The sequence below is a fragment of the Aspergillus viridinutans genome (genome assembly GCF_018404265.1).
Source record: "Aspergillus viridinutans IFM 47045 DNA, scaffold_1, whole genome shotgun sequence".
Taxonomy (NCBI): domain Eukaryota; kingdom Fungi; phylum Ascomycota; class Eurotiomycetes; order Eurotiales; family Aspergillaceae; genus Aspergillus; species Aspergillus viridinutans.
Genome location: NW_025091217.1, coordinates 2,302,649 through 2,314,667, shown reverse-complemented (window position 1 = coordinate 2,314,667; position 12,019 = coordinate 2,302,649). Strand labels below are relative to the sequence as shown.

Sequence of the window (12,019 nt, the reverse complement as noted above, 5' to 3'; positions counted from 1 at the left end):
CTTCCTTCCTTCCGTTCCCCTCCCTTATGCTGCGTCCCCGTCCCCGTTTCCGTTTCCGTTTTCGTGCAGATGCTGATGCAGATGATATGCGATAGATTGTGGCGGAGTACATTGATTCTGTCGCTGGCGTCGTGTTACTTGATGTGGGGTATGTATTTCCTTTTCCTGCTGGGGGGTTTGGGGAGGTGTGCTGATGTGATTGCTGTGTCAGCTGTTACGTTCCTTGCGCAGTGGCATCCGCTTATTGTGCCGAAGAGGTCGGATATTCGGCCTGATCGCGTACCGCATTGAGTTTTACACGTTGGTTGATTACGGGTGGGGGTTCAGTGATTGGGCTGGAGGGTTACTGGGAGGGAATGACTGTATAGTGGCCTATGTTTTTATATGCGGGCACAAATTACTCGACTGGTTACAAGGCTGGTTGCTTTAGCGCTGTTTTCTAGAGATTGAATTGATATTGTATCGGAATGAGATATGGTGACTGGAATGGTAGACTAGACTGTTCAGCCGATGCCCACCGCACCCAGAATCACCCTCTGCACCATCCACCGCGCCAGCAGGCCGGCCACCGCCAAGGCTACTGCGCGCAGATACCCGCACCCGAGCAGGATATACAGCGCTTCGATGTTACTCAACAGCCCGAGGTGCGTATCTGCTGCCCCAAGCGAGAAGAGCGAGCCGACCAGCTCGGCACAATTCGCCAGGTAGCTCGTTGGCACCGACGCCGGAATCAACCACGCAAGGCTGGAGGCCAGCTTGGCGAGCAGGGACGACGACACCGAGGACACAAATCCCGTCGCGCCGGGAGCGACTGCGCTCGCGGTCGGGGTGTATCTACTCAACATCCGCTGCGTCAGAGTGGAATGCGTCATCCCGCCAGCACTTGTGCTGTCCTGTTCGACGGGTGTAGATGAGCTGCCGCTGCCGTCGGGACCCCAGATGACGAGAAGGATAGGAAAGAGCTTCGCGCAGCTGCTGACGAGCAGGGCGGTGCTGATGGCTGTGGGGCTGGCCGGGGACGGGGGTGGCAAAGGCCGGATGCTCTGCGCGGGCGCAGTGGACGCACGGCGCGAAGGCGGCTGGGGGAAGGAGAACGATCCCTGCGGTGTAGACGCGTGGTGGTGTAGGTCAGTACCGAGATTGGTGGTGGAGGCCGAGGTGCCCAGGGCAGCAGCACCGGCCGAGAGTGAGACGTCTTGCGAGGAACCATGAGGGGTGAGCCTCGTCGGGCTCATTGCCATCCCCGCGGTGGGCGACTGTTGCCCTGACGGGGTGACCGACTGGGGCTGGGACGAGAACGAGGGGAAGACGGGGGTGGAGGGATTCGAAAGGACAGGTCCCTCGGCTCCGCTTGTGTGGGTGCTGCTGCTGCTGCCATACGGTGTTGGTGAGAGCACAGAGGCAAGCAGCCTAACCGTGAGATGATGCGCAAGAGTTGCGACGGCGTTCAAGCTTAGAAAGAAGAGGTATTGCACGATGATGGGTGTGCGGGCAAGCCAGGACGCTGCGAGCGTAGGGGACCTCTCGATCCGCGCCCAGGTGAGGTATACATCAAACAGGAGGAGGAGAATTCCCAGACGGATGATTGAGCGCTACAAATGAACCAAATCAGCAGTGATCCAAGAAGTAGAAAGGTTGGTCCGTACATCGAATTGATCATTGTTACCCCCTAGTCGGTTGAAGAGTAGGTGTCGGTAGACCTGGCGACTCAGTCATCCGTTACAACCCAGCAAAAGTAGAATCAAACGAAATACCTGAGGTTTGATCAGAACTAGATCTATAAAAAGCACGACAAAATCATGTTCCACATATTTGTCCGCAAAGCGCTTGCAGCGCGGACATTGCGTCAGACGCACGCCCTTACCCAGAGAGCGGTCGTCGGCGCGGCTGTAAGTGCTATACAGGTGCGAGACGGGGTAAGAGCATTCGATGCAGATGGGCATCGTGTCATTGATTCATGATTATAGATTGATCCATGGTTTGTCTAGAGAAGAAGAGATCATGGAGCAGGTTGCGCTGCTTCGGTGGAGGACGGAGACGAGCAATGGCAATCCCGAAGGCGGTCAGTTTCTGTTTGTGGCATTGCCAGTCTATCAACAATCCAATTCCTCCCTCCTCTATGTACTCTATGAAGGATATATATACGTAATAGAAATGAATATGTGCAAGAAAATGGAAATCAGGGCCCAATTAATCAACCACGCCGGTGTCGTCGGCCCAGCTTGGCTGAATGCTGCGACACACAGCTTCGTAATCCCGAAACTTCTGCGAATCTTCAACGAGGCCAGGGGTAGTCCAGAACATAGTCCAATTGGTGTCGGATAGCTTCCAAGTGCCCAGAGATCTTTCGAAATACCATTTGTTCACCGGATTGTTCTTGCGGCTGCGCCAGCATACCCCGTTGGGAAAGCAGGAGCGTACCATGGCGTTGAAGACAATGTCTGCCACCCCACCTGCTCCTTGACTGCGCTTGAGCACGGCGAACTTGTCCAAGTAGGGGACCATTCGAGCATTACTGGCCTTACTGCCATCATCCTTCACGCCAGGAGGAAGTTCCCAGGTTAGAATGGCGCCGCCCTCGTATTCTCCGGCGATGATCAACCCGGCAAGGCGGTCGTTGACACGGTTCAAGTAGTCTTGTACGTCGAGTTTCCGGTCAAAGGAATCCTCGATGAGATGCACCAAGCGAGGCAAGTCGATACTAGGATCGTCCAGCTTCAGCCGCGGCCGACTCTGAGCTGTCCACGGCTCCGCCCACGGATTGGGCAGCATAGTCAGCGGCATACCGCGTTTGACAAACGTAGTATGAGAGGTGACGGGATAAATGGTGCCTTGCCCATTGTTCATCGGTCCACGCCGACTCATGGGCAGGGACGACGATAGCAAGGGCTTATCCGTCAGTAGATTGTGGATTAGGGGGTTTCTCTGCCGTCGAGTGCCCACCGCGGAAAATTCAGAGGTGGGCGATGTCTGGGCCGAACTCGCGACCTCGAATGGTGATGTGATGATTCCTGATGAGGCCGAGGGTAGCATAGCGAGCGCTTTCTGCGCGACACGCAGGTTTTCCAGATGGCCTTCGATTGCACTCCTTTGGGGGGTCGCAATCTTCGGTTCCTCTGGCGGCCCAGAGGGCACTGGCACGACCTCTGCGTTGACGAATTTTGAAAGTGGGTTGTTATCTGCGATGGAACTGGGGCCCGCCTTCAACAGGCTTGACTCTGCAGCAGGCACAATCTCTCGCGCCTGTAACAATTCGTTTTCGATATCATCGTATTCTTGCTCCATGTTTATGAAGACGTGGGATGTCTGTCGCCGATTGAACGCCGGAATTCCACCCAGTGAGTCTAATAGGATCACTCTGTCCAAGGACACCTCTTTCTGCAAGCGGCCGATTCTTTCGGCGGTGACCATAGGATCCTCGTCAGGGTCCGGGGTGCTTGCTAGACCAGCCAGCTCTTTCGTCAACGCGAGCACAGCATCGTTCGCTGGCACTATGACCGCCCGAGGAACATCTTCGGTGTATGCAATGGGGGTCAGAATGACGGTGTGGCCATGGCGTAGCGGATTCAGCAGCGCTTTTCGTGAGAAAACTTGCGGGAGACCAGAGCCGGAAGGGTCAATGGAGAAGACCGAGTCGAGTCGAAGAGATTTCGAGTCGGGCTGCTTTTGAATTGCGATTGCCAAGCGGTCGGCCTGCTCAATAGCAACTTGCCGCGGAGCACTTGCAACTTCCTCCGTCCCCGGATCAACCACAACACAGCAGGTCAATCCCAGCCGGTTCAGCTGAGACAGAGTCTTTGCGACGCCGTCGATGATGCTGTCATCAAGCGATTGCGGAGTGGACAATCTGACCAAGGCCAAATGCAGTGGTTCGAGTGGCTCCAACGGAGGGGGAGGGGTAGGGCTGGGGCCCTGTCGGAAGACCGGACTCTCGTAGACGGATCTGGAGGCTCCGTAGAAAGACCCCAGATTGACACCAGAGGGTAAGGTAGGTGTTGTGGCTGCTTTCACAGGTTCGGGCTTGTTCTCATCGGGTGACTTTGGGTGTTGAGCCTTCAACCGATCCAAATAGGATTTGGCTTCTCGCTTGGTGGATGCGGAGCTCAACAAGCTCAGAAAAAATTCCTGCAATTGCGAGGAAAAGAAACCCGTTAGTCAATTGAGCTTGTAACCACGCACTACAGGGTGACTGTACCCGATCGAGCAGCTTCTCCTTTGCTCGTCGGCCTAACCGGTCATAACTCCGACTGGTAGAAGAAAAGTCGGCGCTCTGCTGGACATGCCGATCAGCAGTAGTGGAAAAGGATCGAGGCAAGAAAGAGGATGTATGCTGGCAGGTGCAAAGCGAAGAGCGATGCTTCTGGACATCATAAATGCGGTCAGAGAGGCTTTGAATTCGGGTTGTTGTTAAGATTCAGGTACCTTGAGGAGAGATGACTGGACCGTCCGCGGCCAACTGGTGTGAGGGCTCATGTTTCGTTCCTGTCAAAGACCCACGAGAACAAGACAAGAAAGGGATGCATGGAAGAAAAGGAGTGAAGATGGTCTAGAGAAATGAAATATGAGTTATATGTAGCGGTCAACCCAGCAGCCAGAGAAAGGGCGACAGCTCAGAAGCTAGCTAGCTAACAAGTCGAGGGAGCCTGTGTAGTATGAGTCGATGCGGGATTTAGTATGACGCACTCCACTGTCGGTCGGCCGTTACATTCATTAATTCTCCTTCTATTGCGCAGAAACTGCCTGTTAAAGGGATTTCCCATCGTTATAAGCTGCTTAATGTATGAGAGAAATTCCCTCATTCTCATTACTCATTGATGAGGTCAGTCCGAATGGTGGATAATCGCTCATAGTATCGAGTGTTACTGCTTACGGCCGACGCTACCGAGCTACAGTATGTATACTCCGATAGAGAGGTACCTAGTAAGTAGTAGTTGAGTAAATCCGATGCGATAGTTTCCTTGCTTTTTCCACTGGTCGAGGCTAGTATCACTGCTTGGTGGCTTGAATGATGGATGAACACTGACGGGACTGACCATAAGGTATGTACAGTTGAAAATTCTGTCCTGAAGAATGCTCGATAGACGTACCACTAAGGTAACCTAGTGCTACTACTACAGAGTTTTCCCCTGGTGGCAACTGTATAGTCTGCAGATTATGAGATAGCACAATCAATTGGATATCTTCTCGAGTTGCATGATGCAGGTCGCTTATTACCATCCTGGTCAATATGCAGCTGAAAAATTGTATACTCCGAGTAATCACATAGAATGCCATCAATCTGCAATTAATTTAACCTATGTAAAGAATCAATTCTATTTGATCCACCTCCCCTAATAATAATGCTCTTATCATATCACCCGCATTAAGCTGCTCCACAGTTCACTCGCTTTTTCTAGGCTTTCCCGCCGGATCGGAAACCCCCCTCTAATTTTCAGCCATCCCCCGTCATCTCCGCCATCGCCATCACTACCTAGGTATCTGTGCGCCAGTGACAGATTTGAGTCTTACAAAATCTTCCTTTTCGTGAGTCTAGTTGGGAGATATCGGATACCTACCTCCAACAGAACAAGAGACACTGAACTCCCTTGGCCATGGCGGAACCTACCCATCAGACCGAAACCATAACCGGTTTCAAGCCCTTGTCCAACGCAGAAGACTATTCCCTCCCTGCGACGGCCAGCGATTTGTCTCCGCGTGCAGAGGCGGCCATGGCGAATGGTCTTCCCTTAGAGACTGCCGACGAAGACCACGAGGAAGAGGTGGACGAAGATTATGTCGCGGTCGACCCTGACGAGATTAGTGATTTCTCGTATTGGCTCCGGCGCCCGCCTGTGCATCAGCGCACCAAGTTGGATGAACTGCATCCCTTTGTCCAAATCCTGACGGTGTCCAATGTGGATGATTGTGTCAACGTTGAAAACGCTTTTCCAGAGAACGAGCGCTGCTCTCGAGAGAAGGTGGGTTCGCTTGCCAGAAACTGCTGTTTTAATTAATCGGAATCCTCCTCCTGACCTTTTTCTGTTCTCTGCCAGTTCACCTACCGCCTCACAAAATGCCCCGAATTATGTCTTGGCCTATTCACCATTCCCATTATACCGAAGGGCCAACCCAAGCCGCGTCCGACTTTGATCGGTCATATCATTGCCACGCGGACCTCAACACAACTTGTCACAGACAATGCCATGAAGCTCCCCTCCAACTGGCAGAGTGCGCGCGTCGTGACAGAGAATGGAGAGACTATCGGACACGACGAGTATGGCAGCACAATCGCCATCCATTCCCTCGCCGTACTTCCGGAACACCAGGGCAAGCAAGTCGGAAGCACTTTGATGAAGTCATATATCCAGCGGATCAGAGAAGCCGCGATTGCAGAGCGCATCTCCATCATTGCGCATGACCATCTGGTGCCCTTTTACCAATCTTTTGGGTTTGAGAATCATGGTCCCAGCAAGTGTCAGTTTGGCGGTGGCGGATGGACTGACCTGGTAAGTTTCTTCTTGATTGATTAGAAGATGTATGGCCTCCTCAGATTGTGAATGCTAACTGAATCAGGTCCTGGAATTCACCCAGGAGTAATCATGAGTTCATGACCAATGGTTCATCCTACGTCGAGTTCTGTATTGCGTGTCCTCGTTCGGCAAGATTGATGTCACCTTTCATCTTTCATCTTTTTTTTTTTTTTTTGTTATTCACTCTGTCTTCTATCTTCCCATTTCTTCTTACCCCCGAGCTTGCATGTTAATGGGTCACACTCTGGTTTTTGGTCTTAGATGGTGGGCTTTATGAGGAAAAAGCAACGGAGTTCTGTTGTGATTCTGGGACGGAGGGACTGGGTTTTCAGCCATCTTATGTGTAACCATACTCCCATGATGATAGTCAATGTACATGATTATGATTAGAATGGAATAATTATTTATTATCATTCTATCCTTTCCTTTATCCATGATCAATAATCTATTCTCGGTGACCAGAAGTCTCGCTACTTTTCCCTCCCCACATCTGCGCTGTTCACCGCCCGCCAAAATCTGCCCGCCCGACCGCCCGCAAATAATTTTTTTCCCTCCGTCTATCAACACCTCCATCAGCTCGTCCACCGGGAAACATCGCAAGAGTCTTTCAAGTTTCGTTTCTCTTGCCGGTGCCCATCATGAAGACGACCTGGAAGGATGTAAGTTGACTTGTTGATTGATATATTCCCAGATACTGTATCATAACAGCCAAAACTGATGGATTTTTCACCGCTTGCTTAGATCCCACCTGTGCCAACGAACCAAGAGTTCTTGGATATCGTTCTCAGTCGCACACAGAGACAGCTCCCTACACAGATCCGTGCTGGTTTCAAGATCAGTCGTATTAGAGGTATGGACAATTTCATGGATTTCTGCATGGATCTGTGAACGGATATCGTATCCGTCCGATTCTATGTCCTCCAAGCGGATCAGTGGCACTAACGAAAATTCTCTGCGCAACAATAGGTTTCTACACTCGAAAGGTCAAATACACCCAGGAAACATTTTGCGAAAAATTCCAGGCGATTCTCGATGGATTCCCCAGATTGCAGGATATCCATCCCTTCCGTATGTCCCTGCATTGACTTGAGATCTCATTTCTTCCGTAACTAACATCCTTCAGACAAGGATCTGATGAACACCCTTTATGACGCCGACCACTTCAGAATCGCTCTCGGCCAGGTGTCAACCGCCAAGCATCTCATCGAAACCGTGTCCCGCGACTATGTCCGCCTCATCAAATATGCTCAGTCGCTGTTTCAGTGCAAGCAGCTCAAGCGTGCCGCCTTGGGTCGTATGGCCACCATCTGCAGACGTCTGAAGGATCCTCTTGTCTACCTGGAGCAGGTCCGCCAGCATTTGGGTCGTCTCCCTTCCATTGATCCCAACACCCGAACTCTCCTGATCTGCGGGTACCCCAATGTCGGAAAGTCCAGCTTCTTGCGCAGCATCACCCGTGCCGATGTCGATGTCCAGCCTTATGCGTTCACCACAAAGAGTTTGTTCGTCGGCCATTTCGACTACAAGTACCTGCGATTCCAGGCTATCGACACCCCTGGTATCCTGGACCACCCTCTGGAGGAAATGAACACGATTGAAATGCAGTCCATTACCGCCATCGCCCATCTTCGCTCTGCCATCATGTACTTCATGGATCTTTCCGAGCAATGTGGCTACTCGGTCGCCGATCAGATCAAGCTCTTCCACAGCATCAGACCTCTGTTTGCCAACAAGATCGTCTTCCTGGTGGTCAACAAGATTGACGTCCGTCGTCCCGAGGATCTCGAACCGGAATACCAGGAGGAGATCCAGAAGATCCTCAAGTCCGGCGGCGTGGAGATGCTGCAGGTGTCGTGCGCAACCACCGAGGGTGTCACGGCTGTGAAGAACGCTGCTTGCGACAAGCTCCTGGCCGAGCGAGTGGCTCAGAAGCTCAAGTCCGGTACCAACAGCTCTGGGACCCCCGGAGGCCGTCTGGGCGACGTGCTGGCGCGTATCCATGTGGCACAGCCTGTTGGTGGCGTGCGTGAGGCATTCATCCCCGAGGCGGTCAAGACCTTGAAGAAATACGACAAGGACGACCCGAGCCGGAAGAAGCTCGAGCGAGACATCGAGGAGGAGAACGGCGGTGCCGGTGTGTACAACGTCGACCTCAAGAAGAACTACACGCTGGCCGACGACGAGTGGAAGCACGACAAGATCCCCGAGGTCTGGAATGGCAAGAACGTCTACGACTTTGTGGACCCGGACATCGAGCAGAAGCTGGCCGCGTTGGAGGAAGAGGAGGAGAAGCTGGAGGCGGAGGGCTTCTACGAATCGGACGAGAGCGTCGAGGACGCCGAGGACGCAGACAACCGCATGAAGGCGGACCTGATCCGCGAGAAGCGCGCGCTGATGCGCAACGACGCCAAGCTGCGCAAGTCGCTCAAGAACCGGGCGGCCATCCCCCGCAGCGCCAAGGCCAAGAAGCTGTCGCAGATGGAGCAGGCTCTGGACGCGGCCGGCTACGACGTCGATGCGGCTGCCGCGCGCGCCCGCTCCCAGAGCCAGGTGCGCGGCCGCACCACCAGCCGCAGCGAGATCGACACCGGCGACGCCATGGACATCGACGGCTCGGATCCTCGCCAGGCGATTGCCCGCGCCAAGAGCCGCGCCCGCAGCCAGCCGGCCACCAACCGTCTAGTCGACGGTGTGACGGACACGACGGCCCGCAGCAAGGCCGAGCGCCTGGTCAAGCTGGGCCAGAAGAAGATGAACCGGATGGCCAGAGCCGGAGAAGCAGACCGACACACGACCGCCTCCTTGCCCAAGCATCTGGTACGTTTTCCCCTTACCATTCCTCTTTCCTGTGATTCCCCTCATCCACTAACTTTGTCACACAATAGTACACCGGCAAGCGCACGATCGGCAAGACCCAGCGCCGGTAAAGGCATCCGCATTGCATTCGTGGTCAGGATCGAAGTCGACGATGAGACGAAGTCCATTCCTAATCTTAGTCGTATATTGTTCAGAACGGAAACGGGTGTCAAAAATCGGCGTTGGGGTCCTTTATCTGTGCTTTCTTTCTTCCATTCCATTTCTTTCCGCCTGATCTGAATGACACCGCTTGAATACCTAGTCCTATATCCCTAGAGTCAAGAATCAATTTCACGGTATGGCATTATGCATGATGGCATGATGAAAGTAAAGGATAGATCGTTATATCGTTTCTGCCAGGTACGAGACGTCGTAGTGAATTGCATAGTCTTAGTACGATTCTGGATAGACTACGATACTCAAGAGTGTGATGGATTGTTAGGCCAAGATGAAAGTGTAAAAGTCTACCAGACGGACTACAGGATGTGGCTTAAATAAGAAGGCATGCATTTGCAATGCCTAGGGTGGATTCGTTTCCAAAGTCATATGAGAAATGGTTTGTATTGATTGATGGTCTGAATGCTCCCATATCCGTTTAAACGCCGTATCTTTTGCAATGAGTATGCATATCAAGCGAACTATAGTGATTCATATGGAACATGAAGAAAATCTGCAAACCCGTCCCCGGAAATACTGTACATGAGTCGAGACGAGACGTTTACTCCCGGATCTCGGTGGGCTCGTTGTGCTCAACCTCTCCCTCCTGCTTCTGGTTCTCCTCGGGAGAGGGGTGCAGATCCCGGATGATACCCTCGGGGGGCACCCAGCTGCTGCTTTGCCAGGGCTTGACGTGCAGGACGTACATGGTGTCGACCTCCTCGAGGGTGCGGCCCTGGGTCTCGTTGACAAAGAAGAAGACGACAAGGACGGCAGCGAAGCAGCACGCGGCAAAGACGTAGCCGTAGGCGAAGTCGATGGAGCTGGAGATGAAGGGGGTGAAGAAGGAGATGAGGAAGTTCCAGGTCCAGTTGGAGGCGGTTGCGATACCTATGCAGATAGCACGGTAGCGGGCGGGGTACAGCTCACCACAGATGGCCCAGACGATCGGACCCCAAGTGGTGGCGAAGCCGACGATGAAGAAGCAGGTGAAGACGATCATGGCAGCACCGGCCTGGGGGGTGTTGGAGGGATCCGCCAGGTCGAGAGCAAAGTGGCCGACGGAGGCCCAGATCATGAAACAGATGAACATCCAGCCAGCACCGACCATCAGACTGTTCCGGCGGCCAAAGTGCTCGACAACGTACAGACCAGGCAAGGTCATACCGAAGTTGACAGCGCCCAGAATGATCTGGGTGATGTAGCTGTTGTTTAGACCGGTGGAGGTAAAGATACTGTTACCGTAGTAGAAGATGAAGTTGGCACCGGTGAGCTGCTGCAGGGACTGCAGGGCAATGCCCAGAACGGTACGGTAGAACATGCGGGGACCGGTGAAGATCTCGTGCCAGGCAGCGACGCCGGCCGCTCTCTCCTCGTCCAGCTTGTCCTTCATCTCCTTCATCTCCTGCACAACCACACGGTGGTTGGGGCCAACGCCATAAAGCTTGCACATGGTCTTGCGAGCCTCATCGACGCGGCCGTGGCGGTAGGCATAACGGGGCGACTCGGGCAGGAAGAGGGTTCCCAGACCGAGGATCAGGGGCCAGGCAAAGCCAACGCCCATGGTGATACGCCAGGAGGCGGTCGACTCAATGGTTTCGGTACCGTAGTTGATCAAGTACGAGATGAAGATACCGAAGGCCACGAACAGCTGGAAGGCACTGACCATGGCACCACGGACCTGACGGGGAGCGGATTCGCTCTGATACATGGGAACGATGCTTGACAGCGCACCAACACCCAGACCGGCCACCCAACGGCCGAGGGCAACCTGGTACCACTTGTCATCGGTGGCCATCTGAATGATGATACCGACAATGTGGATCAGAGACCAGAAAGAGATGGAGAGCTTGCGTCCCAAGCGGTCAGCAATGGGAGCAGCGACCAGAGCGCCAATCATGGTACCAATCGACAGCTGTTCGAGTGGTTAGCGAAGAATGATGCGAGATTTATATACGATGACAACGTACAAGACCGACGATAAGACCGTTGCGAACGTTGCTGAACTTGTATGATCCGTCGGGCTGGACCTCTGCGAATCGTCTCTTGAAGTCATCCATGGTGGTGAAACCAGCGATCTGACCTATAGGAAATTGTGAGCGTTTGTAACCGATGAGATAGATCCTAGGGAGACGACTTACCAGTTGCGTAACCGAAAACGAAACCACCCATGGAGACAACAATACCAAGGATGAAGGACCGCCATGTAAGATACTTGACGGGACTGTCATCGATGAGGTCAGTGTCCTTCTCCAGCGTCGAGTCGGCACGAGCAGGAGTAGTAGCCTGCGAGTCCTCATGCTGTTCCACGGCAGGCTTGCCGAACTTTGATAGTAGATTGGAAACACCCATGATGGCGGTTCTTCCAGAGGGCGAAAGTCTCACAGGGATAGAGAGAAGAAAGAGAGGCGGAGGGCAAGAAGAGAAGAGGGGAGTGAGGGGAAATTATATACGGAGTCAGAGCGTTGAAAAGTCTTCATCCGTCGGCAGTATTGACT

General features: G+C 53.3%; 5 protein-coding genes across 5 annotated transcripts; 2 read left to right on the top strand and 3 right to left on the bottom strand.

Annotated features, from left to right (window-relative positions):
• Positions 1–503: 503 nt before the first annotated feature.
• On the bottom strand, positions 504–1,943 carry Aspvir_000691 (sterol homeostasis protein ARV1; the record flags this gene model as incomplete). The annotated part of the gene is made up of 3 exons (XM_043265825.1): positions 504–1,592; positions 1,647–1,700; positions 1,755–1,943. The coding sequence occupies 3 exons, from the start codon at positions 1,941–1,943 to the stop codon at positions 504–506; spliced, it is 1,332 nt and encodes a 443-aa protein (XP_043121760.1).
• Positions 1,944–2,190: 247 nt separating this feature from the next.
• arg2 (acetyl-CoA:L-glutamate N-acetyltransferase) lies at positions 2,191–4,473 on the bottom strand (the record flags this gene model as incomplete). The annotated part of the gene is made up of 3 exons (XM_043265824.1): positions 2,191–4,125; positions 4,196–4,360; positions 4,423–4,473. 3 exons carry the CDS (start codon positions 4,471–4,473, stop codon positions 2,191–2,193), a joined length of 2,151 nt encoding a protein of 716 aa, XP_043121759.1.
• Positions 4,474–5,591: 1,118 nt separating this feature from the next.
• Positions 5,592–6,509, top strand: Aspvir_000689 (polyamine acetyltransferase; the record flags this gene model as incomplete). The annotated part of the gene is made up of 2 exons (XM_043265823.1): positions 5,592–5,957; positions 6,033–6,509. 2 exons carry the CDS (start codon positions 5,592–5,594, stop codon positions 6,507–6,509), a joined length of 843 nt encoding a protein of 280 aa, XP_043121758.1.
• Positions 6,510–7,147: 638 nt separating this feature from the next.
• Positions 7,148–9,436, top strand: Aspvir_000688 (putative GTPase NOG1; the record flags this gene model as incomplete). The annotated part of the gene is made up of 5 exons (XM_043265822.1): positions 7,148–7,168; positions 7,251–7,359; positions 7,476–7,577; positions 7,633–9,326; positions 9,395–9,436. The coding sequence occupies 5 exons, from the start codon at positions 7,148–7,150 to the stop codon at positions 9,434–9,436; spliced, it is 1,968 nt and encodes a 655-aa protein (XP_043121757.1).
• A 647-nt stretch (positions 9,437–10,083) lies between these two features.
• Aspvir_000687 (sugar porter family MFS transporter) lies at positions 10,084–11,873 on the bottom strand (the record flags this gene model as incomplete). Its single annotated transcript, XM_043265821.1, has 3 exons — positions 10,084–11,436; positions 11,492–11,604; positions 11,663–11,873. 3 exons carry the CDS (start codon positions 11,871–11,873, stop codon positions 10,084–10,086), a joined length of 1,677 nt encoding a protein of 558 aa, XP_043121756.1.
• Positions 11,874–12,019: the final 146 nt, after the last annotated feature.